The sequence below is a fragment of the Lemur catta genome, chromosome 7 (genome assembly GCF_020740605.2).
Source record: "Lemur catta isolate mLemCat1 chromosome 7, mLemCat1.pri, whole genome shotgun sequence".
In the NCBI taxonomy this organism is placed as follows: domain Eukaryota; kingdom Metazoa; phylum Chordata; class Mammalia; order Primates; family Lemuridae; genus Lemur; species Lemur catta.
The window spans coordinates 60,327,647-60,353,001 of record NC_059134.1 but is presented as its reverse complement, the minus strand read 5'-3'; the positions used below and the strand labels follow the sequence as shown (position 1 = coordinate 60,353,001).

The window sequence follows — 25,355 nt, the reverse complement described above, 5'->3', positions numbered from 1 at the left end:
GGGGTTAGGAAGAATAGAGAAGTAGTTAACAAACACCTTTGGAGTAATATCTAGTTTCAGAAATACCTAGAATCTCTCAATAACAACTGGGATCTTGACTTTCCAGAAGCAACAATTCTAATGCCAAAGTTCTTCAGAAAAACAGCAGGGATTTTATTCCCAAAGTTTGACACTGAAACCATCCCCCAGCTGTCCACAAGCTGTTTTCATTGTCCTCAGGCACTGGAAACCTGGAAACTAGAGACTTTGGGTACAGCTTTCAAGCTTAGCCCCTATCAGCTAATAGGCTCCAAGGTAGTCATCATAGATGCTTGGAAGTCAAGACACAAGAACTAACCCACAAGGGTCAGAGGTACAAGTGGGCTTCTTATGCCCTTCAGGCACCCTATTAATATTACAAGTAATATTGGCAATAAAAAATCACAAACAAATACTTCTTTTTTTAAGGGCCATTAGGTGGCCCTTAAATACATTCTCACAATGGCCCTAAGGCTTGGAGAGATTAATGATTTACCTACGGTCATGAGGCCAATAAACCATAGCAAAGCCAAATTTCAAACTCTGGTCTGATTGCTTCGGAAGCTCATGCCATTGACACAACGTGAAACTGTCCAGCACCATACGTTTTGCCCTATTTCCTAGATCTCTGTGAGAGTGTGCTCTGACCATTCAAAATAATCCAATGATTCTTAATTCAACATTAATCCCAGCAGCCACAGGGACAGAACCTCTTGCAAGCAATAGCAACTCAGAACACTGACGCCACTGAAAGGTACCTAAGAGATGGTTACTTTGCCATTCCCTGGGTCACCAACCAAAGTTCCTGGAAACCCATAAGGTAGATGTTCTGCCTTGAGTGACCCTTAAAGACAGGAGGGGAAATGGCAGGGAGAAACACAAATGTGGAAGGGACTACAGACCAAACACTAAACCAAAAATCAACAGACCTGAGATATAGTCTCAGTTCTGCCCCTAACTAGATATATAACCTTGGGAAGTCATCTGCCCTCTTTGCATTTGTTTTCTCTACTATAATACAGAGATAACAATTCCCTCCTCTCATACCTCACAGAGCTGCTGTGGGCATGGTGAGCAAAAAGACAGGTCTTGAATAGGAAAGTGCTTTGTAAAGTGCAGAGCACAAACCAATCTGAGGAGTCATTATGACATGACTACCATCAGCTAGCTGTGGAGAAGATTAATGTCCACGCAACCAACAGAAAGTGAAACAGTAGATATTTAAGATACCAAATTATAGGGTACAGACTAAGAAGATGATAGTCTGGAAAGGGAAGTCTCTGGGATTAGTCAGAGAAACTATAGAAAAAAGAATGGACAGGATTGGAGGGTGATGGAGAGCAGTAGCAAGAGCAAACATATGTAGCCAGGGAAAAGAGTTATGAAGAAGAGCAGGATAATAACAGTGCTGAGAAGCTGTGTGTTGGGAGGTCAGGGAGGCCACGATGGGTAGGTAGCAAAAGGCTAAACTATGGAGGGAAGATAAGCAGCCGAAGAGCTGAGGCAGGATGCAGCTGGCAAAAGGGAGCCACTGCAGGTAACATGAGTTATGGGCGAGAACAGAACTAGATTTCACAGGAAGCATTTATTGAACACTAACAATGTGGCAAGCACTGTCCTAGGGAATGGGGATACTGAGACAGGTAAGACATCAGCCCTGCTTTCATGACTCTGTATGAAATTCCAGCTCTTTCATTTGCAGACTGACGTGGACATCAAGGGAACACGTTTGTAATCAGACAGACCTGCTTTCAAATCCCTGCACTGACACAGCTAGATGAGTGACCTTCCACAAGTAACCAAAGCTCTCTGATTCCTAGTTTCCTCATTTGCAATGCAGAAGTAATAATAATCTTTCACAAGACTAAAAAAAGAAACTTGGTATGTGCCTTCTAGGCACACAATAAATGATAACTATTATTATTATCGTTCGTTAGCTTTGTGACCTTGGAAAGTTGCTTAACCTCTCTGGGCCTCAGTTTCATAACAAGACCAATGATGAATTGTGAAATGAAGTCACTTGGCAAAAAATGGGTAAAGAACACGTTCCTGGATGGAAGTGGTCAAGCATTAGGTAAGTTAAAATTGGTTTGTTTGTTGTGAAGGTTGTTGTGAATATTACTGATATGGTCTCAGTTCTGCCCCTAACTAGATATACACCCTTGGGAAGTCATCTGCCCTCTTTGCATCTGTTTTCTCTACTATAATATAGAAGGTTGTAAAGACTAAAGAAATCTTTAATCACAAGGTTGTTGTGAAGATTAAAGGAAATAATTGGTATAAAGCACCGAGCATAGAGTTACAGCTCAGCCAAGTTTCCTTTTCTTCCCTCTGTCTCTTCTCTTAACTCTCCTTTCCCCTCTCCCCAGCCCATATTTGAGATCCCCTGTGGCAACGCTCAGCTCTCAAAGGAAGACACTGAGGACATAGCCAGGACACTCACTGATTCCACTCCTAGAGAGCACCAGTCCCATTTTACCCCCAAACCAACTCTAACTTATCCACTGCTTGATCACTCCCATCCAGGAATATGTTCTTTACCTACTTCTTGCCAAGTGACTTTAATTCACAAACAAGACGCCCTTTCCACCTCATGGCCAAACAATTCCTCTCTGCTTACTCATTCTCCTGAAAAACTAAACCAGAAGAGAGAGCTCCAAAGTCTAAAATGCTGATCAGAGAGAGGAGAGTGGTATGCCCAGTGCTTTAAAACAACAGGATAAAAGGGAGAGGTCCTGGGCACCCTTGCTGAGGGGCAGACTAATCCCACCAGCCCTTGTGCATATATGACAAGGGTAGGCAAACATGCTGCAACTTCCAACAGTTCCAGGAATGCCTGAGAACATGGCCCTCAGCCTGTTAGAGTTACTCAGGCATGAGGGAAAAATTAGGTTTTCACTACTAAAGGTCAACTCATAAATACCTGATTAACCCAAGCAAACACACTCTGCTCTACCTCCTATGAGAATTTACAACTGATCCGGAACAGGAGTCAAGCTGAGTACATGTTTTCAAAGCTATAACTAACAATTACTGAGGTATTTGAGGGTCGGGGGTAGGGGAGTAATGGCTGGCTACAAAAGCCCAATCCAAATCAGCTAAGTCCAAACTTTCCAGTGGAAGCTGCTTCTGGAACAACTTCCGTACACACCTGCAGAGCAAATGTGACCTTGCCCACAAAGAGAGGAGCCAGCTCGCCCACCAAGACCATGGGAAATGCAGAGAAGCAAAGCATGCCAATTCCAAGATTCCTGCTTAACCCCAGGGGGTTCCTTTTGTGAGGAAATAACATTAATAATTCTAATCTTATACATTAGGAAGACATTGTCCAATCAAACCTGTGAAGCCATTATCTAGGCTCCCCCAAGCAGCTCTTACTGCTTCTTCCTCTGCGCTTCCTTATGCTTTGCAAAACAGAAAAGGAAAATGAAAGAACTATCTTCCACTGAACACTTACTATGGGCCTTGCACAAAGGCTTTTAAATGTTTTTTTTAATGCTCCTAAAACTCTGTGTGATAGCTAATCCTAGTCCCATTTTATAAATGAAGAAACTGAGCAACTTGCTCAGGAAAGGGGCTGGTAAAGGGCAAATATGCACCACATCTGTCCAATTCCAAAGCTTAACCTTTCTTTCAACAAATACTTATTGAGAGGCTACTACATACCAGGTACTACTCTTGGGTGAATATATACCAATGTATGAAACATATATAGCAATGTATGTCTTCATGGAGTTTTCATTCTAAACCAAGTTGCTTCCATATTTTAGCACATTGCACATTTAGTATGCAGATATCGGTATTTCTTTCTCCTATACCAGGCAGGACTCAATAAATACGTATTGAAAAAATGAATGCAGTTCTTTCCCTTACCTCACAGGAATTCTTGGCTGCTGCCCAAACAGCATTTAGCTGTTTATCCATTAATCCTTCATCCTTCTTCCTACCTAAGTCAAGCCATATCTTAAACCAAAAGCTTCCTTGCAGTGCTAGCAAATTGGCTCCAGCCACCCAGTAAGTATGACAATAACAGTACTTCAGAATTTACAAAACACTTTCACATACATTATCTTATTTAACCTTCATAAAATTAAACAAGGTCGGTATTATTCCCATTTAAAACATAGGAAAACAGATCTTAGTTACCCACCTAAGGACACGACTGAGTAGAGGAACTGAGCTACAGCACAGTTCTCCCTAGTCCCAGAACACTTCATAATCTATTCTCTATTGCAGAGAACCAGAAGGGGTGTTGTGTCATTATCTTTCTGTTTGATTAAGCTATTTCAGATTTCCCATTGTATCAAAACAAAACAAAAAACACTGTTTCACCCTATTGTGAAATTTATTATTATTAACATTGTATCACTTTTTGCTTTACAGGTGTTTTAACTATATTTTGTTATGTTCCAATTTCCACATATTCCCAAAGAAACAAACTTTTGATGTTAAACACTAAGCATATACAACATGCATAGAAAAAAAGTCTAAAATACTTTTATAATTTTTCAAGTCCATGAGAAAGATAATTCAACTTATAAAAATGCGTTTACACATGCTTGCCTTCTCCCGGAAAGCCTTTATCCTGTGAAGTGACACATACCACTAGGCAGAGCTTGCAGAAAGTATAAGCCCCAAATGCAGGGTTAATAACTCAGAATGTTTTTTGCAAAAAAACACAAACAAACAAACAAAAAACAAAAAAATTCAAGCACCACAGTCAACAGGCATATTCCAGCAACCAAGGCCAGGCTGAGGGCACTGTCACATTATTCTACTCCAGGAGGCATTAAGCCTAACTCTATAGGTTGCAAAGAGACTAGAAAAAGGACACAAACTCTAAAGCCAGATGTCAAAGAAAATGGCCTAAGGAAAGAGATGCCTGCTCCTAAGGAACCAAAAGGCATCTTGCCTAGAAGGCCCACTGCCTCTGGTATAACACAGCAATTTAGGCATATCAAAAGACACTGGCCTGCCTTCATTCAGGGAACTAGCCAAGGCCTTGCCCCAAACTCTTACCCTTGCCAGTCTGTCATGACACCTAAAATTCCAACATTCCATTCTTTAACAAATACACCCTGAGTGCCACATCTTGCAGGAGTGGGAGTAGTCAGATAAGGGACGTAGATCCATGCCTCACTGACTTGAATATCAGACAGATTAGAAAGGGGCAGAGTGCTCTGAAAATACAGGACAAGAAGTAATTCTAGCTAAAAGAATGGAAGATTTTCTGGAGGTGGGAAATTAGCTAGGCTTAGAAGGATAAGAGGACATGAAATTATGTGTACTACCTTAGGAAAGTAATCACAGGCCTGGGAGAGACCTGGCTTTGAATTCTGATTCAGTTGTTTATAGCCAATAATGACAATCAGGCATTATTTTCCTTCTCTTATTCTATTTCCTCATCAGTAAAATGGGCATTATGAAGCATACCTGCAAAGAAAGATGTGAACTAGATGCAGTGGCTCACACCTATGATCCCAGCACGTTGGGAGGCTGAGGTGGGTGAATCACATGAGGCCAGGAGTTCAAGACCAGCATGGGCAATATAGCAAGACCTGGTCTCTACAAAAAAATTTTTAAAAATTAGCCAGGCATGGTGGCACACACCCATGGTCCCAGCTACTCAGAAGGCTGAAGTGGGAGGATGCCTTAAGCCCAGGAGTTCAAGGTTACAGTGAACTATGATTGTACCACTGCACTCCAGCCTGTGCAACAAAGTGAGACACTGTCTCTAAAAATTAAAAAAAAAAAGATAGCTGTGTAAAACATTAGCCCTGACCTGGCACATGGTGGGACTTAATAAATATCCTTTCCTTATCCCTTTTTCTGGTTAGAACAGGAACACACACCAGGGAAAGATACCCCAACAGGGGTGGGGAACCTGCAGCCTCAAGGCCACATGTGGCCCTCCAGATCCCCAAGTGTGGCCCCTTGACCAAATCCAAACTTCATAGATCAAATCCCAAAAATTTGGACTCAGTCAAAAGGCCACACTCAAGAATCCAGAAGGCCACATGTGGCCCCAAGGTCGCAGCTTCCCCACCCCTGCCAGGAATTGCCAGCTAACGGAGCGAGGCCACTGGGGGGACTACCAAAACAGAGAATCAACCTGAAATGGCACCTTAAGAGGAGTAGCAAATCCAAGCCACATGCAGGTGTCCAGCTAAATTTCTCCCCACCACAAGATGTTTGGCAGCCCTTTCTGGACAAATACCATATCAATACAAATTTAGTAGATGAGGAAATGGAAACCCACTCCTTAGCTCCCCACGAAAGACAGCCCTGTGCTAACTTCTGGTACTCCAGGAGGCTAGAGCAGGACCTAGTACAAGGAAAGTATTGAGTCCAGCTGCCAGCACATTTTAATTAGTCCAACCTTAAAAGTCTATAATCACAGGAGATTAAAAGGAGCCCCCAGGGAAAGCCTCTGCCCTTCACACAGTTCAGCCAATTAGATATGCTCAAGTGCCCTAATTTTCATCACTGAATTCTTTGGGGAATCAGGTCTCACCAAGCTCTGACTTTTTGGCTGAGAGTACAGGCATATACTCAGCTCCGGAAGAGAAGCTGGGTGTCGGCAGTATCAAGTATACCCTAAGGCCCTGACACCCTTCCTGCATAGGTAAACTGAGCTAACAGAACTGCCCTCTTGCCAGGCTCCATTCCTCACCTCAGAATGTAACCCCATTCTCCCAGGGGCTAACCTAACCCATACTAAAAATCTAGCAAAAGCAAGTTTTGATCCTCAGTTCTGGGGTAACATTAACCCTCCATTGCATTTTAATGGAGGGTTCTCCCCTCTCTGTACCCTGTTCAAAACCTGCAAGGACTACCTGCAGAATAAAGTCTAAACTCGTTACCTGACATTTGAGGCCTTCTATGATCTTTCCTTAATTTCCTTTCCTTTTGGCCTTATTTTATAATACTCTCCTACACAGATTCCACTCTCCAGCCAATCTGGACTAATGTTTCCCAAAGACTCTTCTCTTTTTCCCGCTTTATACCTCTACTCATGACATTTCCTATGGCTGGAATGCTTCCCTCAACCTCCCTTACATTTCTGCCTTAAGTACCTGAAGACCCACTGAGCTGCTACCTTCTTCCCAAAGCTTCTCTTATCTCCCAGGGCAGAGGTGATCACATCTTCCAACAGGACTATCAGTCAATCATAGGCCACTGAACCTACATTGCCTTGCACAATAAACTATAAAATGGGAGACCTGTAGAGAGGATTAAATAATATCACGTATGTGAAAGTACCTAGTCCAGTCTTAATACAGAATAGGTATTCAATAAATACGAGCTCTTATTACTATATAAAATGTAGATGTACATCCTAACTCTCCAATTATACTGAGTCCTACTGGGCAGGGATTGTCATATAATATAACAAATATGTTAAACATTGACTGAAAAGATAAATAACACTACATAGATACAGCCCCTATCCCAAGGCTTATATCCATCCACAACACCTCAACCAGAGAACTAATTTTGGAAGATACAAACTGAATATACACCACTCTATAGCTAGGCACCTCACCAATGTTATACCATCTATTCAGAATTCATAAGTGAAATACAGCCTCTCTTTCCCTCTCCTACCCCCCAAATCCTAATCCTAGTTTTTTCCAGGCCATTTAGGTAATAAAATAAACTAATGCCACTCCTAGTTCTATAAAGTATAAAATTTTTAATCAAAAGGCATATCTCTATCTAAATTCAGATAGCTGTGTCCTTCCTGCCCCACAAGTTATTAAATAAATATAAATACAGTTTTACAGCTGGGCATGGTGGCCTACATCTGTAGTTCCAGCTACATGGGAGGCTTAGGCAGGAGGATAGTTTGAGCCCAGGAGTGCAAGATCAGCCTGGGCAATATAGCAAGACCTCATCTCAAAAAACACATTTTTTTAATAAAAAAATAGAAACAGTTTTTGTCTTGAGATCAGATAAAGCTAAATTCAAATCCTGGCTCAGCCACTTTGGGAATATTACCTTAAATTCTCAGAGTTATAGTTTCCTTACCTGTAAAATGAGAACAATATCAACCTTTAAGAATTGTGCAGATATAATGCACCCACGTAGGTGCTCAATAAATAGTAGCTGTCATCATCATTCTTATCATTGAAGTTATTTGACTTGTCTTAATTAAATATTTATCTCTTTAGAGATATGAAGTGTGAGTTCCAGTGACCTTTGCCCTTGTCAGCGAAAGTTGCTTGAAATAAGACCTCTGCACATTTGATCACCCAGCAACATACACAAACAGGCTGCTGTCTAACCTGTGTATGTATTATAGCCAAAAAGTACCCATCTCCCCTGGCTACTATATTTTAGGAGCTGGCTCTGGGAACTTGGCAAACATAGACACATTTGTTTGAATATACACTGTAGTGATGAGAGTTTTGAGAGCTTCCTGAGAGGCCCGACATAACCCAGAGAGGCCAAACAGGAGCAGAGCTACTGAATCACACTGAGAAAGTCAGAGGCCATGAGATTTGGAATTCAGCCCGACTGCCTGCCTGCCAGTGAGATTTCTGGTCATTACCTACACCAGAGATCAACACATGGCAGCCAGGAGCTCTGTAAATATGGCTAACAGAGGAAACCGTTAGGTTTGTCCTAGCTGGGCCACGCTGACAGCACAATTGACTCTCTTATTCTTTTGCCTCCTCCATCAAGTCTCCCAGGAGGCCCCTCCCCAATGCCTTAAAGTGACGTCTGCTCAGGCTAGAGTTCTCTGAGGCCCAGGAGTTCTCAGCACCAGACATAACATTTTAAAAGCCAGCCAGTGATCTTCACAGGACTATTCTACCTCCCTGCTGCCCAACAAGCCCAGCAGTAGAAACCATGAAAGAAGGTTCCCTCCTCCATCCCACAAGCCAATCTAAGAAAAGCAGTTAAAGTTCATTCTGTTCACTCAACTGCCTCAAGTTTGTCCTGAGGGAAACCCACATGGGCCATGGAATCAATGACAGGAGCAGCAGGACCCAAGGAAGCCCTGCCCACAGCTCTCATGTTCTCTTCAAGCACAGCCCTACTCTACTACTATAGCCACCTGCTCATGGCAACCATTGCTGTGGCAAAAACAACTAAAATTGCCAGCCAGGCCAGGCGCAGTGGCTCACGCTTATAATCCTAGCACTCTGGGAGGCCGAGGCAGAAGGATCACTTGAGCTCAGCAGTTTGAGACCAGCCTGAGCAAGAGTGAGACCCCATCTCTACTAAAAATAGAAAAAATTAGCCAGGCAACTAAAAAATGGAAACAAAAAATTAGCCAAGTATGGTAGTGAGCACCCATAATCTCAGCTGTTTGGGAGGCTGAGGCAAGAGGATTGCTTGAGCCCAGGAGTTTGAGGTTGCTGTAAGCTAGGCACTCTAGCCTGGGCAAAAGAATGAGACTCAGTCTCAAAAAAAAACTGCCAGCCAGAATCAACAGCCAAATCACCCCTCAGTGTGATTGATAACTATCTCTCAGCATAGCTTCAGTAGGTGCTCAATATATAGACATGGGGTACTAGGTCAGGCAGAAAAATAATGCCCACAGAACTCCTCAGAAAGCCCATCATGTGAACTCTACCCCTAATCCCAGGGCACACTTGTCTAAGCTTTTCATACGAACTGATGTCAACCATTTGGCACTCTCCCCTCTTACCTATTCAATCCAAGGATCAATTCATTGTTATTCATTCTTTTATTCAACAAATCTCTATTGGACACATACCCTCTGACCAGCACTGTGATAGATACTAAAGATACTGAGGATAAGTACTATGGTCAATAAATGAAACATAGCTCTTGGCCTCAAAAGAGAGGAAAATGTGCAAAAAAAAAAAAAAGCAAAGAAAGAAAGAAAAAGGTTTTAAAATCTATACACCCCTGTCATATACCTTAACTCTCCTCTAACTCCATTTTTCAAGTAAGGAAACTGTAGTTTGAGTCATACTGTCAGCAACAACTCAAGCCATTCCCAGTGCTCTTGAAACTACATCAAGCTGCCTCTTACCATAAGAGGCTCAGCAAGGTTTGAAGTACATAGAGAGTATTGTAGATAGTAACTACTGCCAGAGTTTGATCCAAAATGAGAGGTATCTCATGGCTAGTATTAGTGTCAGGGAGGACTTCAAAGGACTGAGAGATTAGATAGGAACAAAGGAAGACAAGGGAGGACATTTTGGGAGGAAAGTTAAATGACATAAGTAACAGCAAAACAGAAACCGTACAAATAAAGGTGTGTTCTGCAGATGAATACAAAGAAAAAAAAACAGGCTGGGCCAAGAATGCAGACAACAAAACAGAGGGAGATGAAGTGAGCAAGGTGGTCTGGGGCTAGAACCCTGGGTCAGAAAGGCAACCACCACCCATAGAGAAATTTTAGAACCTGCACCTTCTCTAGTGCAAGCTCCCCAGCAGAAAACAAAGATATAAGTGCTGTTGGCTCACTTCAGGTCTTTCCTTGCATGGCCTCTCACACAAGATAAATCTGTTCCACTCTGATAAACATGACAGGGCCACAGCCATCCCTATTCAAGCCTTCCCTGCCCTAGCAAGTTGTGCCAACACAGTCAAAGCCTTACCAAATTCTCCGTGCCCAGAAAGCTTCCCCTTGGCACTTTCCAGGTGGCCACAAGTAACCCCACAAGGCTTCAGAAACATTTACCCTGCCTGTGGGGTACCCTAACTCCGTAGTGCAACCAGCTGAGCCAATCAATCATGAGACATACAGCATAAGGCTCTGACCTACCTCCTTCAAAAGCCTACTCCGTACACCCCAACAAACAGATCTCTTGTTGCTCTGAACTGATATTGCCAAAAGAGTAGTACAGGGTGCAGATATTTGTTACCATATGCAACAGATATTCCTGGGCTTCTTTGTTTCTTATATAAAGGCACTCTAGGCCAGGCACGGTGGTTCATGCCTATAATCCTAGCACTTTGGAAGGCCAAGGTGGGAGGATCGCTCGAGGTCAGCAGTTCAAGACCAGCCTGAGCTAGAGCGAGACCCCATCTCTACTAAAAATAGAAAGAAATTAGCTGGACAACTAAAAATATATAGAAAAAATTAGCCGGGCATGGCAGCACATGCCTGTAGTCCCAGCTACTCAGGAGGCTGAGGCAGAAGGATGCCTGAGCCCAGGAGTTTGAGGTTGCTGTGAGCTAGGCTGATGCCACAGCACTGTAGCCCGGGCAAAAGAGTGAGACTCTGTCTAAAAAAAAAAACAAAAAAAAAAAACGCACTCTAGCTGGGGAGGTCCCTGGAACCAGCGCTTGACATTGACTCTGTATAACCCCAATTCCGCCCAGCTCAATTTCTACAAACATAATACAATATTGTGAACTGCTTTCTAGTTCTCCTCTATATAGGTCCCAGGGCTCCTAACAACCCAAACTAGACACGTTAGGGTAGAGAGATTACAACAGAGTGGGAACAACATATAAATGAGAATCAGAGAAAATTAGATTCTAGCCCTGGCTTAGCAAAACCTTGGGTAAGTTTGTTCTTCTCATAATGTAAAATAAGAAATTTGGGAGACATGGTCCCTAAAATCCTTTCTAGCTATGACATATTAGGATTTCAAGTCCCTAACATACTAGGATTTTAAGTTCTAGTATTAATACCAATGGTCTAAAAAGTCAGAGTAAGTTTTTCAACTGTCAATGTGTGAGTCCCAATTCAACGTCACTTATAAGTCTAGTTCTCAGAAGCCAAGTAGGAGTAGTAGTAAAGGCTCCAACGTCAGTGGCTGTACAATAAACTCTTAATAAAAGCTACCAAACAAGGAGCTGGGAGGCAGGACTAGAGCCTAAGATTAAAAAAACTAGTTTAGCATTGGGCCTATGGAGAGCCCAGGAGTCAGGGGAGAAGTAAAGAAGGATGGTCTACGTCAAAGCAATGAAGTCATGTATGAACCAGGGGGCACAATACCAAAGTGAGTAAAAAAGATTCTATAAACTGGGCTGGTTGATCAGGCCTGTAATCCCAGCACTTTGGGAGGCTGACAATAGGAGGATCCTCAAGGCCAGGAGGAGTTTAAGACTAGCCTGGGCAACAAAGTGAAACCCTGTCTCTACAAAAATCAAAGAAAAAAAATTAGCCAGGCATGGTGGCATGTGCCTATGGTTTCAGCTACTCAGGAGACTGAGGCAGGAGGACTACTTAAGCCCAGGAAGTCAAGGTTACAACGAGCTATGATCAGGTCATTGCACTCCAGCCTGAGCAACAGAGTGAGACCAATGTCTCCTAAAAATAAAATAAAATAAAGACTCCACCACTCCACAAGACCCAAGGAGGTAAGCAAAGGAAAGAAAAGCTATTAAACAAAAGGCCACCACACCTACAAGCCATTGTTCTCAAGAGCATGGCCCTAGGGCCAGATGGCCTCTAGTGACCACTGCCCTCCTGAGATTCATGACCTTGTGTAATCCCCTCACCTTGAGTATGGGCTAGACTTATGCACTTGCTTCTAACATATAATATGGAAGAAGTGACAGTATATCAATTCTAAGATTAGGTGATAAAAAGACTGAGGTGTCCACCTTGAATACTCTCTCTTCCTTTCCCTCAGACCACTTGTTCTGGGGGAAGCCAACAGTTATGTCTCTCTCCACAATTAAGTCTCTAGCCCCAGCCAATAGCTTGACAGCCACCTCTGAGAGACCTTGAGCCAGATGCACCCCAGCTAAACTACACCCAGATTCCTGACCCACAGAAGCTATGAGATAACAAATGCTTATGATTTTAAACCTATAAGTTTTGGCATAATGTGTTATGTACCAATAAATAACCAATACTGGTGGGGACCAGGCTTATCTGCTCAGCCATTTCAAGACTGCAGGTGGGGCTAGGGAAAGCTGACACTCAGTAAAAAGGAGTACAGCCAGAAATAAGGTCAAATACTTGTGTCCAGATTTTATTAACTGTTTCCCATGGCCTGGAGTAATCTTAGAATAAAAGCCTGGTTTGGGCCCGGCACAGTGGCTCACGCCTATAATCCTAGCACTCTGGGAGGCCGAGGCAGGCGGATTGTTTGAGCTCAGGAGTTTGAGACCAGCCTGAGCAAGAGGGAGACCCTGTCTCTACTAAAAATAGAAAGAAATGATCTGGACAGCTAAAAATATATATAGAAAAATTAGCCGGGCACAGTGGTGCATGCCTGTAGTCCCAGCTACTTGGGAGGCTGAGGCAGGAGGATTGCTTGAGCCCAGGAGTTTGAGGTTGCTGTGAGCTGGGCTGATGCCACGGCACTCTAGCCCAGGCAAGAGTCTCACTCTGTCTCAAAAAAAAAAAAAAAAAGCCTGGTTTGGCCACACCCAGAGTCTATACATGTTGGCTGGTAACACCCGAAGTAAGACAATGGAATTACTTACAGTAGTCCCCCCCTTATCCTTCAGGGGATATGTTCCAAGATCCCCCAGTAGGTGTCTGAAACCTCGGATAGTAAGTACTGAATCCTATATGTATTATGTTTCTTCCTACATATACATACCTATGATAAAGCTTAATATATAAATTAGGCAAAGTAGGAGATTAACAACAGTAACTAATGATAAAACAGAACCATTATAATAATATGTCAGCATCACTCTTGCACTTTGAGGCATTATTAAGTAAAATAAGGGTTACTTGGACACAAACACTACGATACTGCAACAGTCAATCTGATCACCAAGATGGCTACTAAGTGACTGAAAGGTGGGTAGTATATGCTATACAGATATGCTGGACAAAGGGGTGATTCACATCCTAGGCAGGACAGAGCAGGATGGCATGAGATTTCATCATGCTACTCAGAACGGTACGTAATTTAAAACTTATGAATTGGTTATTTCTGGAATTTTCCATTTAATATTTTCAGACCTCAGTTGACCACAGGTAACTGAAACCACAAATAAGAAGGGACTGCTTTATAGCAGATTCAGAGATGCATCTACCTTTAGAGAGGTGCTACCATAACAGATAATCAGATTCTGACCAAGGCTTTTCAAGTCCACAAAAGTAAAGGTTGAAAAGACTCAAATAACCCCAGTTGTACAGGGGTCATAATAAGGTAATATAAGTTACCTTATTTTATCCTCACCACAAACCTATTCATTAAGATTATTCCCTTTCTACACAGGGAAAAACCTAAGGCTGAGAGAGAACAGATTTACCCTCCACTAGATCCATAGCTAGTAAGGAAAGGAGCTAGAATGCTGAAGCTCCCCTAAATCCAGATATTCATGTCTCCTGACTGTGGCCAACACAGACCCTTCTGCAAATCAAAGCCAATCATCTCACTTTACGTCTAGGCTTCTATCCATCCTCATCCCCTCATTTCCCAACTTTCTCCTCACAACTACAGATAGGTCCTTTGTGGCATTAGATGGTTTCCCAGCTCGTCTTAACTGCATTTTCCTGGTGATAACTGAAATGATAAGAGTCTGGCCTCTTTAAAATCCTAGACAAACTTCTTCCAAGTGCAGTAAGGCTGGCTGGACTCAAATTGAGCTGGATGATTTGTTTTTAAATAAACAAAGTTGGGTTTTATTTACCTAGCATCAGTAATAAATGACAAATTCTAAAGAGTAAACTTTCTAAATAAGTAAAGCTTATGTCTTCAACTTTACCTAACCCCTTCCAAGGAAAAAATTTTTCAACTTCCAATCAGGTGCCTAGTAAACTACAGTAGAATCAGAACCAGATAATAAATCCCCTTAGATTCAGTTCTGCAAACTTTACAGTATATAAAGTATATTATTACAGGTATACGGCTGAGGAAAAAAAAAGTATATTACATGCCAAACCTTGTGCTAGGAGCTCAAGTAAAAAGTTGAACATCTACCATCCTACCCCTTTAGGAGCTTATGGTACAGTAAGGAAGGCAGACCCATAAACAGACAACTCCAACAGCGTAGCATGGTTGTTAGACTCTACTACCCTCCAGAGCAGCACAACTTTGTGATGGATCATTAGACTATTCAAACTCCTTTGTTAATACAGCTATGGCCAGACCACTGAGGCCATAGGCTCTGAGTGCCAGATCAGTGAGGTATCCGGCCCTCTTTGGGACCAACCAGCAGGTAATGTGTTCTAAGAAAAACAGCATGGGCTTAGTACACAGATCCCCAAAATTATAGTTCTGATCCTGGCACTTTTTAGCTATATGACTTAGAACACAAATTTCTCAGCTACAAATTTTTTCTTTTTTTTTTTTCTTTTTTTTTTGAGACAGGGTCCCACTCTGTCACCCAGACTCCAGTGCAGTGGTGTCATCATAGCTCACTGCAACCAACAACTCCTGGGTTCAAGCGATCCTCCTGCCACAGCCTCCTCAGTAGCTGGGACTACGAGTACACACCACCGTGCCTTCCTAATTTTTCTATTTTTTGTAGAGATGGGGACTTTGGGGATCTCAAATGCCTGGCCTCGAACAATCTTTCCACCTCAGCCTCCCAGAGTGAGAATTACAGGCGTGAGCTACTGTACTCAGCCCCTTACTCTTTAAAATGGGCAAAAGTCGGCCGGGTGCGGTGGCTCACACCTGAAATCCAAGCACTCTGGGAGGCCGAGGCGGGAGGATGGCTCAAGGTCAGGAGTTCGAGACCAGCCTGAGCAATAGTGAGACCTCCGTCTCTACTAAAAAATAGAAATTATCTGGCCAACTAAAATATATACATAGAAAAAAATTAGCCGGGCATGGTGGCGCATGCCTGTAGTCCCAGCTACTCGGGAGGCTAAGGCAGTAGGATTGCTTAAGCCCAGGAGTCTGAGGTTGCTGTGAGCTAGGCTGATGCCACGGCACTCACTCTAGCCTGGGCAACAGAGCCAGACTCTGTCTCAAAAAAAAAAAAAATGGGCAAAAGTCAAGATAAATAAGAGAATGAAAACGGATAAAAAGACATGAACTTGGATGAAACTTAATACAAAGTTCCCAGAGTGAGCAACACTTCCAAGGGTTGAAGGAAAGGTCCAGAATGTCTATCACCAAGACATATGAGACAGTTTGAAAAAAAGAAAGAAAATAGGATGCATTCAAACAGGCCTTGATTCCAGCTTTTCCAACAAACTTTAACAGAGGTTAGGCTGGGCACAATAAAAACAGAGATAAAGAAAGTACAACCCCTCCTCCCTTCTTCCACAAAGATCTTACACACTTGTGAGGGAGCAAACATATATACAATGTGCGATGTGTTACATTAGAAGTTTATACAACGTGTACTGGGGTAATAAAGAAAGCTCTGTATTGTTATTTTTTATTTCTTAACTGTGTTGTGCCCACATGGAAATTCAATGTATTATTCTTTGTACTTCCTTGTATATCTTCATATTTCACAATTTTTTTTAACCAACAGTAACAACAGCAACAAAAAGAAACTGTTGGAGGCCCAGTTTGGTATTGTGTTCTCCCCCTAAAAGTCTGACAACAACTAGAGCTGCTAGGTTTCCTGGAGAATCGTTTCCCACAAAGGGAAATGTACCACAGTATGCCCATGAAGCCACTTAGCAATGTATCTCAAAAGCCACCTAGCAGGAAACCAAAGCGGCCCCTTGGGGCTGAAACCCAAGTCCTTTGGAGACCTACAAAACCACTCCCCTCAACAAGACCTCATCCCTTCCTTGCCAAAGAGCAAGAGTTCTTAACATGAAGGCCCCACATCCCTAAGGCGCCCATAGATAGAATTCAGGGGGCCTGCAAATTTGGACAGGAAAGAAGTTACATCTTTATTTTCAATATTCTCTTACTGAAAGTTAGCATTTCCTTCAATTATACATATAGGCACCCAACCACAATATTATTAGCAATACCTGTGATTTCTGTCATCAAGAGAAATCATAGTATTTTCATATCATATTATATCATTACAGATATCTTAAAATATTATTTACACTCATCATTACTTCAAAATTATGGTAATTACTGAACCACTGCTAGATCACACATGACTGCAATCTTCCTATCTACAGGTGCTCATGTGAGATAGCTGGCCAACAGTGAAGCAGCTCTGCCTAGTTATCATCTAGCCAGCAGTGAGACCCCACATGCTCATACTGGTGACCCTAACATCCACAATGCCCCCTTACCTCCAACCTCCCTCAAATCAAACTACTCTCTTCTGTCCTCTTCCGCCTCACCCAACCCCCTCCTTTACAGGAAGCACTCCACCTCAGCCTAACCGAGCCCACACAGATATTTTTTAATCCTTAGCCTACACTGTTTATACTGCCTGATTTTGGACTTCATTAAGCCTGTGCAATACACTATATTTAATACTCCATAAATATATATGGCCCTACCAGACTTAGACTTCTTCAGTAGCCCTAAGTTCCTTCCACAGTGCAAAGCAAGCAGTACACACTCATTATTTTTACTTGTAAATTGACTAACTGGTTAAGTCTGTGTCCTTGACTCAAATGTCCTAGTCTAGTTCTACCAAAAATCCACTGTGAAACTTCTGTTTAATGCCTCTCTGGACATCAGCTTCCTCATATGTAAAAATAGGTGGGCTGAACTAACCAAAATTTCTATCTCTTAATTTTGAACTGGGCAGCCGCTTTTCATCCCCCCCAAGATTTGAGAAAAATTATGGGAACTATAAAGCCTCCTCCAGCTCTGCCAGGCAGAGTTAATCACTTCCGGGCTTCCCACAGCTTTTTGTATGTATATACAATACCTCTATTACAGCATTTTTCACAAAGTTTTGAGAGAATGTATGGCTTAGTGGCTAAGGCAGAGATAGGGAGAAAATCAGACTACCTGGGTTCAAACTCTGGCTTTCCTTACTATTTGTGTAACCTTGGGCAAGTTATTTAACTTCTCTATGATTTAATTTGCTCACCCATAAAATGAGGATAATTATACCTATCACACAGGATGGTTTTAAGAATTAAGTGAAAAAAAAGTTCAGAATAGTGCCCACCACATAGTAAGCACTAAAAAAAAGTTAGTTGCTAGTATTGTTGATGTTATTATATTAATCTGTCCAACTAGACATTAGGTTCCAGCTTTAAGTAGATCTCTGTTTGCCTCTCATTCTCCATGACAGCACCCTGTTTATGTTTTCTTCCATGCCGCTTACCACAAGATAATATATTTATTGATGTTTATTTTCTGTCTCCCCAACAAGACTGTACCTTCTATGAGGGAAGGAACATGTCTCATTTGTTCATCCTTATATCTCCATAGGAAAAATAGTACCTGCCCCAGAGCAGGCACTCAAATACTTGTGGAATAAATAAATAGTACATGAGCTGGCACTGTTCGATATTTGCTGAATCAATTAACCTAGCTAAGAGTGATTGTCAGAGCTGAAGCCTGGGAGCAGATGATGTCCTGGCTACCTCAGGATTAATGTGTCCCTCTCCCCAGCCCCCAGTACTAGCTTCAGCAAAGCCCCACCCACCTGCTCTTGGCCCCAGCCCAGTTCCTGGAGCCACCCTTAGCTAAAATTAGCATAGCTACCAAGATGGCCAGGCCATTTATAGCCTTGGAGGCAGCAGCAACTAGATGCGGGGGTGGGGGCAGGCAGGGTCTGGCCTGTTACTCCATCAGGGGTTGATTGAGAAGCCAGCCTGTACTCTGCACACCACCTAGATGCCTATCCCCCGAGGCCTTGTTCTAACTATACTGAACCAAACCACAGTTCCTGATTAGAGGCCTTCAATACCTTCAACACTGGCAGTCACAACTCCAGACTCTACCTGAGGTTCCTCACACACATTGTACAGAAAAAATTTGAGTTTCTGGAGGCAAGGCACCTAGCATCTAAGGGAAATTGCAAGCATCTGTTTCAGACCAGCTTCAGAAATGCAGTCCCCAGAGTAGGATAGCCAGGCACAGATCTTTACTAAGGAAGTGACTTAGCACGGCTGGGTGTACAGGTATTAAAGAGCCAGACAGTGACAGGAATGGCCTTTCCGCTGACCAATGAGAGAATCTTGTAGCAGAGCACCTGCCTTCACTGCAAGGTCAGGCTCTTAATAGTGTTTACTGTATGCCTGGTAAAGCCATAAGCATTATAACTAAATCCTTCTTAGAAACAAACATTTTAACTGACTAAAAAGACACAAATGGGTATATATATCCAAAAGAGAAAAAATCAAATTCTCTGGGCCCCTGCAAAAGACTCTCCAGAGTAGAAAAAGGCAGCCCTTTGTTGGCACTCAACCACAGAGTAACCGGGGCCTGCCCAATTGCCAGAAGGAAAGCAATATTCTCTGGCCCTGCCTAGCACTCCTTTAACAGGGCAGGACCTGAGAAGATGGAAGAAGTCCAGGACTTAAGCATCAGAAGACGTGCCTATAAGATGTAGCACAGGACCCAGATTCTTCACCCATAAAAAACCGATATAATACTACCTGTTCTGCATTCTAATAGGGCTATTGTGAGACTCTGTTGGAAAAATAGCTATATAATTGTAAAATATAAACTATAGAGAATACACAAATTGGGTATGTTGAATCTGATTTAAGAGCAAGCAAAACTCCTCCTGTGTTCTGGGAACACGGAAGGGCTGGAAAGGCTGCAAGGGTTCCTGGTTACAGCCAGCAACTTTTGCAGAACCCAGTCTATGAGCTACCTCTTTGCAAAAATAAGTCTCTGTCTGAGTCAAAGTGTCAGAGAGACCCAAGGGGGCAACGTACCAGAACAATAGTGCTGGGATCCCCAGGATCCCACATACCATCCACAGCTATTCACAGCACCTACAGTCTCCCTCTCTCTCTCTCTCTCTCTGAGCCTTTCTTCATTGGAATTCACTATTATTGTGACAACAGAAACCAATTTCTGACCTGAGAGCAAGAAAAAAATTATTAATAAAATAGAAGCTTAAGTGGTATAATCAGCAAAGCCAAGCCTCTGAAATGTGTTATGTGGAGGGCTGTCTCCATAAGCTCAAGTCTCTCAGAGTGGGGGAGATTATTAAAAAACAAAGGCTCAAGTCATGAGGTGGTCCCAAGGGATGTTGAAATGCCTCTTTCCTTAGGTGCAGAAAACTAAAAACAACTTCCTAATAGCTAGCTAATGCCTAAAACTCAAAACTTCGTCCCTTAAGCTTAAGTCTAAAATACAGAACACCTCCCCCAAACAAAAAGCATTCATTTTATGTCAGGCGCTCATATTTTGGAGTGAAAAAAAGTACATATTATCAATTATAAACAAGAATGTCACTGGGACAGCAGAGATGCTCCTTAGGTCTACTTCACAGTTCAACCTACATCTACCCACTAGTCTTTCCCTTCATAGCCCAATAAGAACCAAGCTTTGAGGTGAGTCTCAGGGGCCAAGGACACTCCCTATGGAGAGACTGGATTAATATGCAAGAAGGACTTATCTTTATTTATTCCTTTTTTTTTTTTTTTAAGAAACAGGGTCTCCCTCTATCACCTAGGCTGGAGTGTCTGGAATGGTGCAGTCATAGCTCACTGTAACCTCAAACTCTTGGGCTCAAGGGATCCTCCTGCCTCAGCCTCCCAACTCAGCTAGGATTACAGGCCCATGCCACCATGCTCAACTAATTTTTTTACTTTTTATAGAAACTGGGTCTCACTATGTTCCCCAGGCTGGTCTCAAACTCCTGGCCTCAAGTGATCCTCCCAATTTTGCCCCACAGAGAGCTGGGATTACAGGTGTGAGCCACCACACCCAGCAAGGATCTATCTTTAAATCAACAGCCAATGTACCATGCTTATATACACAGGTAAAACCTGGACTTCTTTGGAAACCAGCCCCCTTCGGATATCTAGAACTTAAAAGGGAGTTGCTCAAAAAAGGGTCTACCACCAAAGCCAACCTCTGGATCCATTCATGAAACTCCCCAGCCACCATGTCTTATATTTCCTTTTCCTACTTGAATCAAGTATCTACTAAGCCATTGCCTCACTTGAGCTTGCCCATCCTCGGAAACAACTCGTTTATAAACTCTCCCCACTCTGCAGGCCGTAGTTTTGGCAGACCACAGTGACAGGGTGAGAGAAATGGGAAAACAGAACTGATCTTCTTCTAAGTCTTACGTAAAACTGGATTTTAAGTGTTCCTTTTTACTGCAAGAGTACATCAGGGCTCCTGCTGCCTGATAAGGCTCCACAAGTGCATAAGAAAAACCAAGACAGATCAAAAGTAACATGGAATTGCCACCCTCATCAGTCAGAAGAAACAGAATAAGTCAACAAGTGGTCCCAGGAATTATATCATGTCTATGTCAGGAAAAGGCCATTTAACACCCTGGTGATAAATAGAATTCCATCTAAGGAACTGCTTTGATATTTCAAATGGGCACAGCCAAAAGACAGCAGATTACCTAAGGGAAGGGAGGGACTAGGGTTCCCACGGTTGTTGGAATAGAAAGGCACACCTGAACACCAGGCTATCAAGCAACAGAGCTGGCCCAGCCCTGACTTTCCCCTTCCAACCCAAGCAGCCCCAACCTCCCCTGTGTTGCTAAGTGCTGAAACTGGCTAAGAGCAATGGACTTATCATCTGGCCAGGCCATTCTTCCAGACAAATAGTCCTGAGATGGGGTATTTCCTTGCTCATCGGAAAGGTCAAGGTCCCCCAAAGGCGGGTTCTCACTGTGCACAAAAAACATCCTAAGGAGGGATAAGAAAAGTTGTTCAGGAGACACAAAGACATTAGCCACGACTCCTCAATAGAAAGAACTTCTTGGACTACTGGGAACAGGCAGCTCCATGTGTCCATCTTCCATCAACCTCACATGTACAAACCTAGTACTTGTCCACTTACAGCCACTCAGTCGAGTCAAAGCCCCCAACCAGTTCAGCCTGCAGGAAGGCCTTACCTGCTGCAGTGGACTCCTCAGAGTTGGCCCCGGAGCTGGCTCCTGTCGTCTTCTCGCTGTGACTATGGCTGAGGCTCTGGCCCTGATGCAGGAGGAGCCCCCAGAGGAGCCATAGGGCAAGACGGGCGCACACATCCATGACTCTAGGTCTCAGTCAACATGCGCCTAATGTGGACACCTTGGGGTCCCAGAGGCAAAGCCAGGAGCCCGGGAATGCAGTGGATGGTCCCCAGGCAATATGCCCTCGCGGGGCCGCAGCTGTCCAGCCACCCGTGGGCCTGCCTCCACCGACAGCCAAAGGTCAAGTGCTCCAAGTTTGGGCGCGGGAGGAGGGCCGGCGCCTCCGGTCCAATAGTGGGTCCACTGGGGCTGTGGCGGCCTGAGCTCGGGCTGCTTCCGGAGAGTTTGGGCAGGGTGGCTGCCCGGCCGCTGTCAGCTCTGCAGCCTGCTACACCCCTGCGGGAGGGGGCGGGCGGGATCTCCCGCGGGCACAGAGGTGGGGGAGGAAGAGAAGAGGAGAGAGGCGAGAACGGGGGCACCTGACCTTGCCCTGCCGAGAAGCAGCGAGCAGAAGCTCGGGGAGGGCGTGCGACCTGCAGGCCCCCGCGGGCGCGGGCGTCTCCGGGATCCTAGGCCTCCTAGGCCGAGGTCAGCGCCCGCGCCCAGTCCCGTGCCCAGGCGGCCGGCGGTGCCCAGGTCCAGCAGGCAGACGCGCACCGGCCAGGCCCGGGACAGCAGCTCCCCAGGCTGGCGGGCGGCGCGGGGCTGGCCCGGGGCGGGCGGGGGCGTGCTCTCCCGCGGGCCCGCCCCGCGCCGCCCGGCCCCCAGCGAAGCCCGGCCCGCCCCAGTGCCCGGGTTTATCCCGGAATAACCAGTGGGAAACGGCTGCCCCGGAGCCCCGAGCCCCGGCGGGCTCTTCCGGCCCCACGACCCGCGCAGGTCTTCGCCAGGACACCTGTCCCGCGCCAAGGACCAAGTTCCGGGCTCCCCTTCCCCCACGAGAGTCTCCCGCGCTAATCGCCCGCCGCCGGGCGGGCCCCTGACACGCAGTTGCTCAGGTAACTCAGGCCTGCGGCGGCAACAGCTGCCCTGCCCAGATCTCCAGGCCGCGGTGCTGCTCCACTCGCCTCAGCTTTAGAGCCGGGCTGGACAGACGGCCCCGACACAACGATACCCTCCCGGGAGCCGCCTGAGACAACAGCACCTCTGCCCGCTTCGGCCAGGGGGCGAGCTCCCAGCCCCCAACTCCCGGCCGGCTTCCCAGGCTCCGCCCTCCAGCCGCTCCTTACAACCAATGGGCTTCCGCCTCTCTGCGGCTTAGGAACCCGCGCGCTTCGTCTCTCGTGCGCAGCGGCCCCTGGTGGGCAAATCTGGGTACTGCGGACCGGACTGCGCTCCTGGGAGGGCCTGCTCCTTTGCAGACGGTTGGGAGTGAAGCTAGGACCCGCCCCGGAGGAGGCTCATTAGGGCCTGAGAGCGTTTACAGAGGAAATGATACCAGAGAGCAAAATGAAATGTCCAGACCACTCTAAGCAAAATTCCCCTACACATCCCTTGAGTCTGGGCTAACAGGCGCCATCTGTCTTCCTGACACCCGCCTCCCCGGCCCCTCCAAGCTAAATGGGACGCCCTCCCTTAGCTCTCACAACCGGTTTTCCTACCTGTCCCGCAAGCCCCCTCCCCCTTGAGGTTTTTCCAAAGGGTCTGTGGCCGGTTCCTCCCTGCATCTCACTCTCCCAGCTCCCTGTGTCACTTGGAGAAGGTGTTGGCGACTTGTAAACGAGTGTCCCAATGAGGAAAGAGCCACGCCTGAGCCTCCTTCAACAAAGCCTGCACTTCCTGTTCTCTTCTCAAGCATGCTGTCAGCAAATCTTTACTGAAACCTCCTCTGTGCCCTACCCTGTCCTTGGCACCAGAGGCAGGGGAAGGGATTAGGTCCAGTTCCTCCTCTGACAGTGTAAGCCAGCTACCTGTTCTGAGCAAGCCGTTTGAAGACCGGGAACACGGATTTGTCCAACAGCTGCCTGGCTTAGGGGTTAGGCTGTTGATATAAAAATACATGTCTAACGTCATCTACTACACTCTCCCCACTCTATTAAGCTCCCTTCACATTGGCCTTCTTTAGGTTCCTAAACACACCACACTCAGCCACCTCACAGCCTTTGGATCTGCTGTTACTTCTGCCTGAAACACTTCCCAGCCCCCAGCTCCTCATAGAGCTGGCCTCTCATTCTTCCACATACAGTTCATTGTGTCCTCCATAGAAACCCCTACTCTGACTACCCCTTCAAAATCAGTCTGTGGCCAGAATTTGGACCATACACATGCTAGTGTTGTGAGTGAGTAGTTAGTGATTGTGAGTTTTCAGAGGTCAGAGGCTATGCCTTAGTTGTCTCTGTGACACTAGGATCCAGCCATAGACCCTGCACATCGTAAGTGCTCAGTATAAGCTGGTTGACATTGGTTAATTCATTTGATCACTCAAATATTTATTGTATCGAGTAACAACTACATGCTGGAAAATCGGGCCAGAACAGAAGTTGAGCCCCTGACCTAGGTTCTACTAGACCTATTCTCAGTACCAGGAGTCTTAAACTCAAATGACAAAGTGCGCAGGTAGGTAGTACAATTGAGAAAAGTAGGTGAGATAATAGGGAGTGGTGGGCCCTGTGGAGAGCAGGCAGAAAGGTGGGCCCAGTATTGCCATATTGTCATTAGGAGAAGATAGAGGCTGGCAGGAGGATAGCTTGAGCCCAGGAGTTTGAGACCAGCCTGAACAAGAGTGAGACTCCATCTCTACTTTTTCATTTTTATTTTATTTTATTTTATTTATTTATTTATTTATTTATTTTGAGACAGAATCTCACTCTGTTGCCTGGGCTAGAGTGCCATGGCATCAGCCTAGCTCACAGCAACCTCAAACTCCTAGGCTCAAGCAATCCTTCTGCCTCAGCCTCCCGAGTAGCTGGGACATGCCCGGCTAATTTTTTCTATATATTTTTAGTTGTCCAGATAATTTCTTTCTATTTTTTTGGTAGAGACGGGGTCTTGCTCTTGCTCAGGTTGGTCTTGAACTCCTGAGCTCAAATGATCCACCCGCCTCAGCCTCCCAGAGTGCTAGGATTACAGGCGTGAACCACCGCGCCCGGCCCATCTCTACTTTTTTAAAAAACTAAAAAAGAAAAAAAATTAAAAGAATATGGAAAATTGGACTTTCACATGACCTAGCCCTTTTTTAAGGATTAGCAATTAATTTTAAAAGTATGGGGGGGCGAGGGCAATATATGTAACCTAAACTTTTGTACCCCCATAATACGCTGAAATTAAAAAAAAAACCTACTGCACTGTCATTCGTATAAAATCATAGCACATACAATTATGTACAGTACCTAATACTTCATAATGATCATAAACAACGTTACTCAAAAAAAAAATTTTTTAAGTATAAAACTCTGTATAGGCTATATAAAACACATCTGCAGCCCAGATTAATCACTCAGACTGCCAGTTTGTCATTTCTGCCTAAGCCAACTCTCCTGCCTCTACACTCATTTGGC

The 25,355-nt window shown here is 44.6% G+C and overlaps 1 protein-coding gene across 3 annotated transcripts in view; it reads right to left on the bottom strand.

The window, feature by feature from the left end:
- Positions 1 to 22,539, bottom strand: part of STIM1 (stromal interaction molecule 1) — a 170,562-nt gene extending 148,023 nt beyond the window's left edge. For 2 of the 3 annotated variants that reach the window (XM_045557322.1, XM_045557324.1), the window contains exon 1: positions 21,799 to 22,539. In XM_045557322.1, the coding sequence (XP_045413278.1) occupies positions 21,799 to 21,937 (139 nt within the window). In that variant the 5' untranslated portion in view covers positions 21,938 to 22,539. The remainder of the gene's footprint in view (positions 1 to 21,798) is intronic. The other variant, XM_045557325.1, reaches the window with a different exon arrangement.
- Positions 22,540 to 25,355: the final 2,816 nt, after the last annotated feature.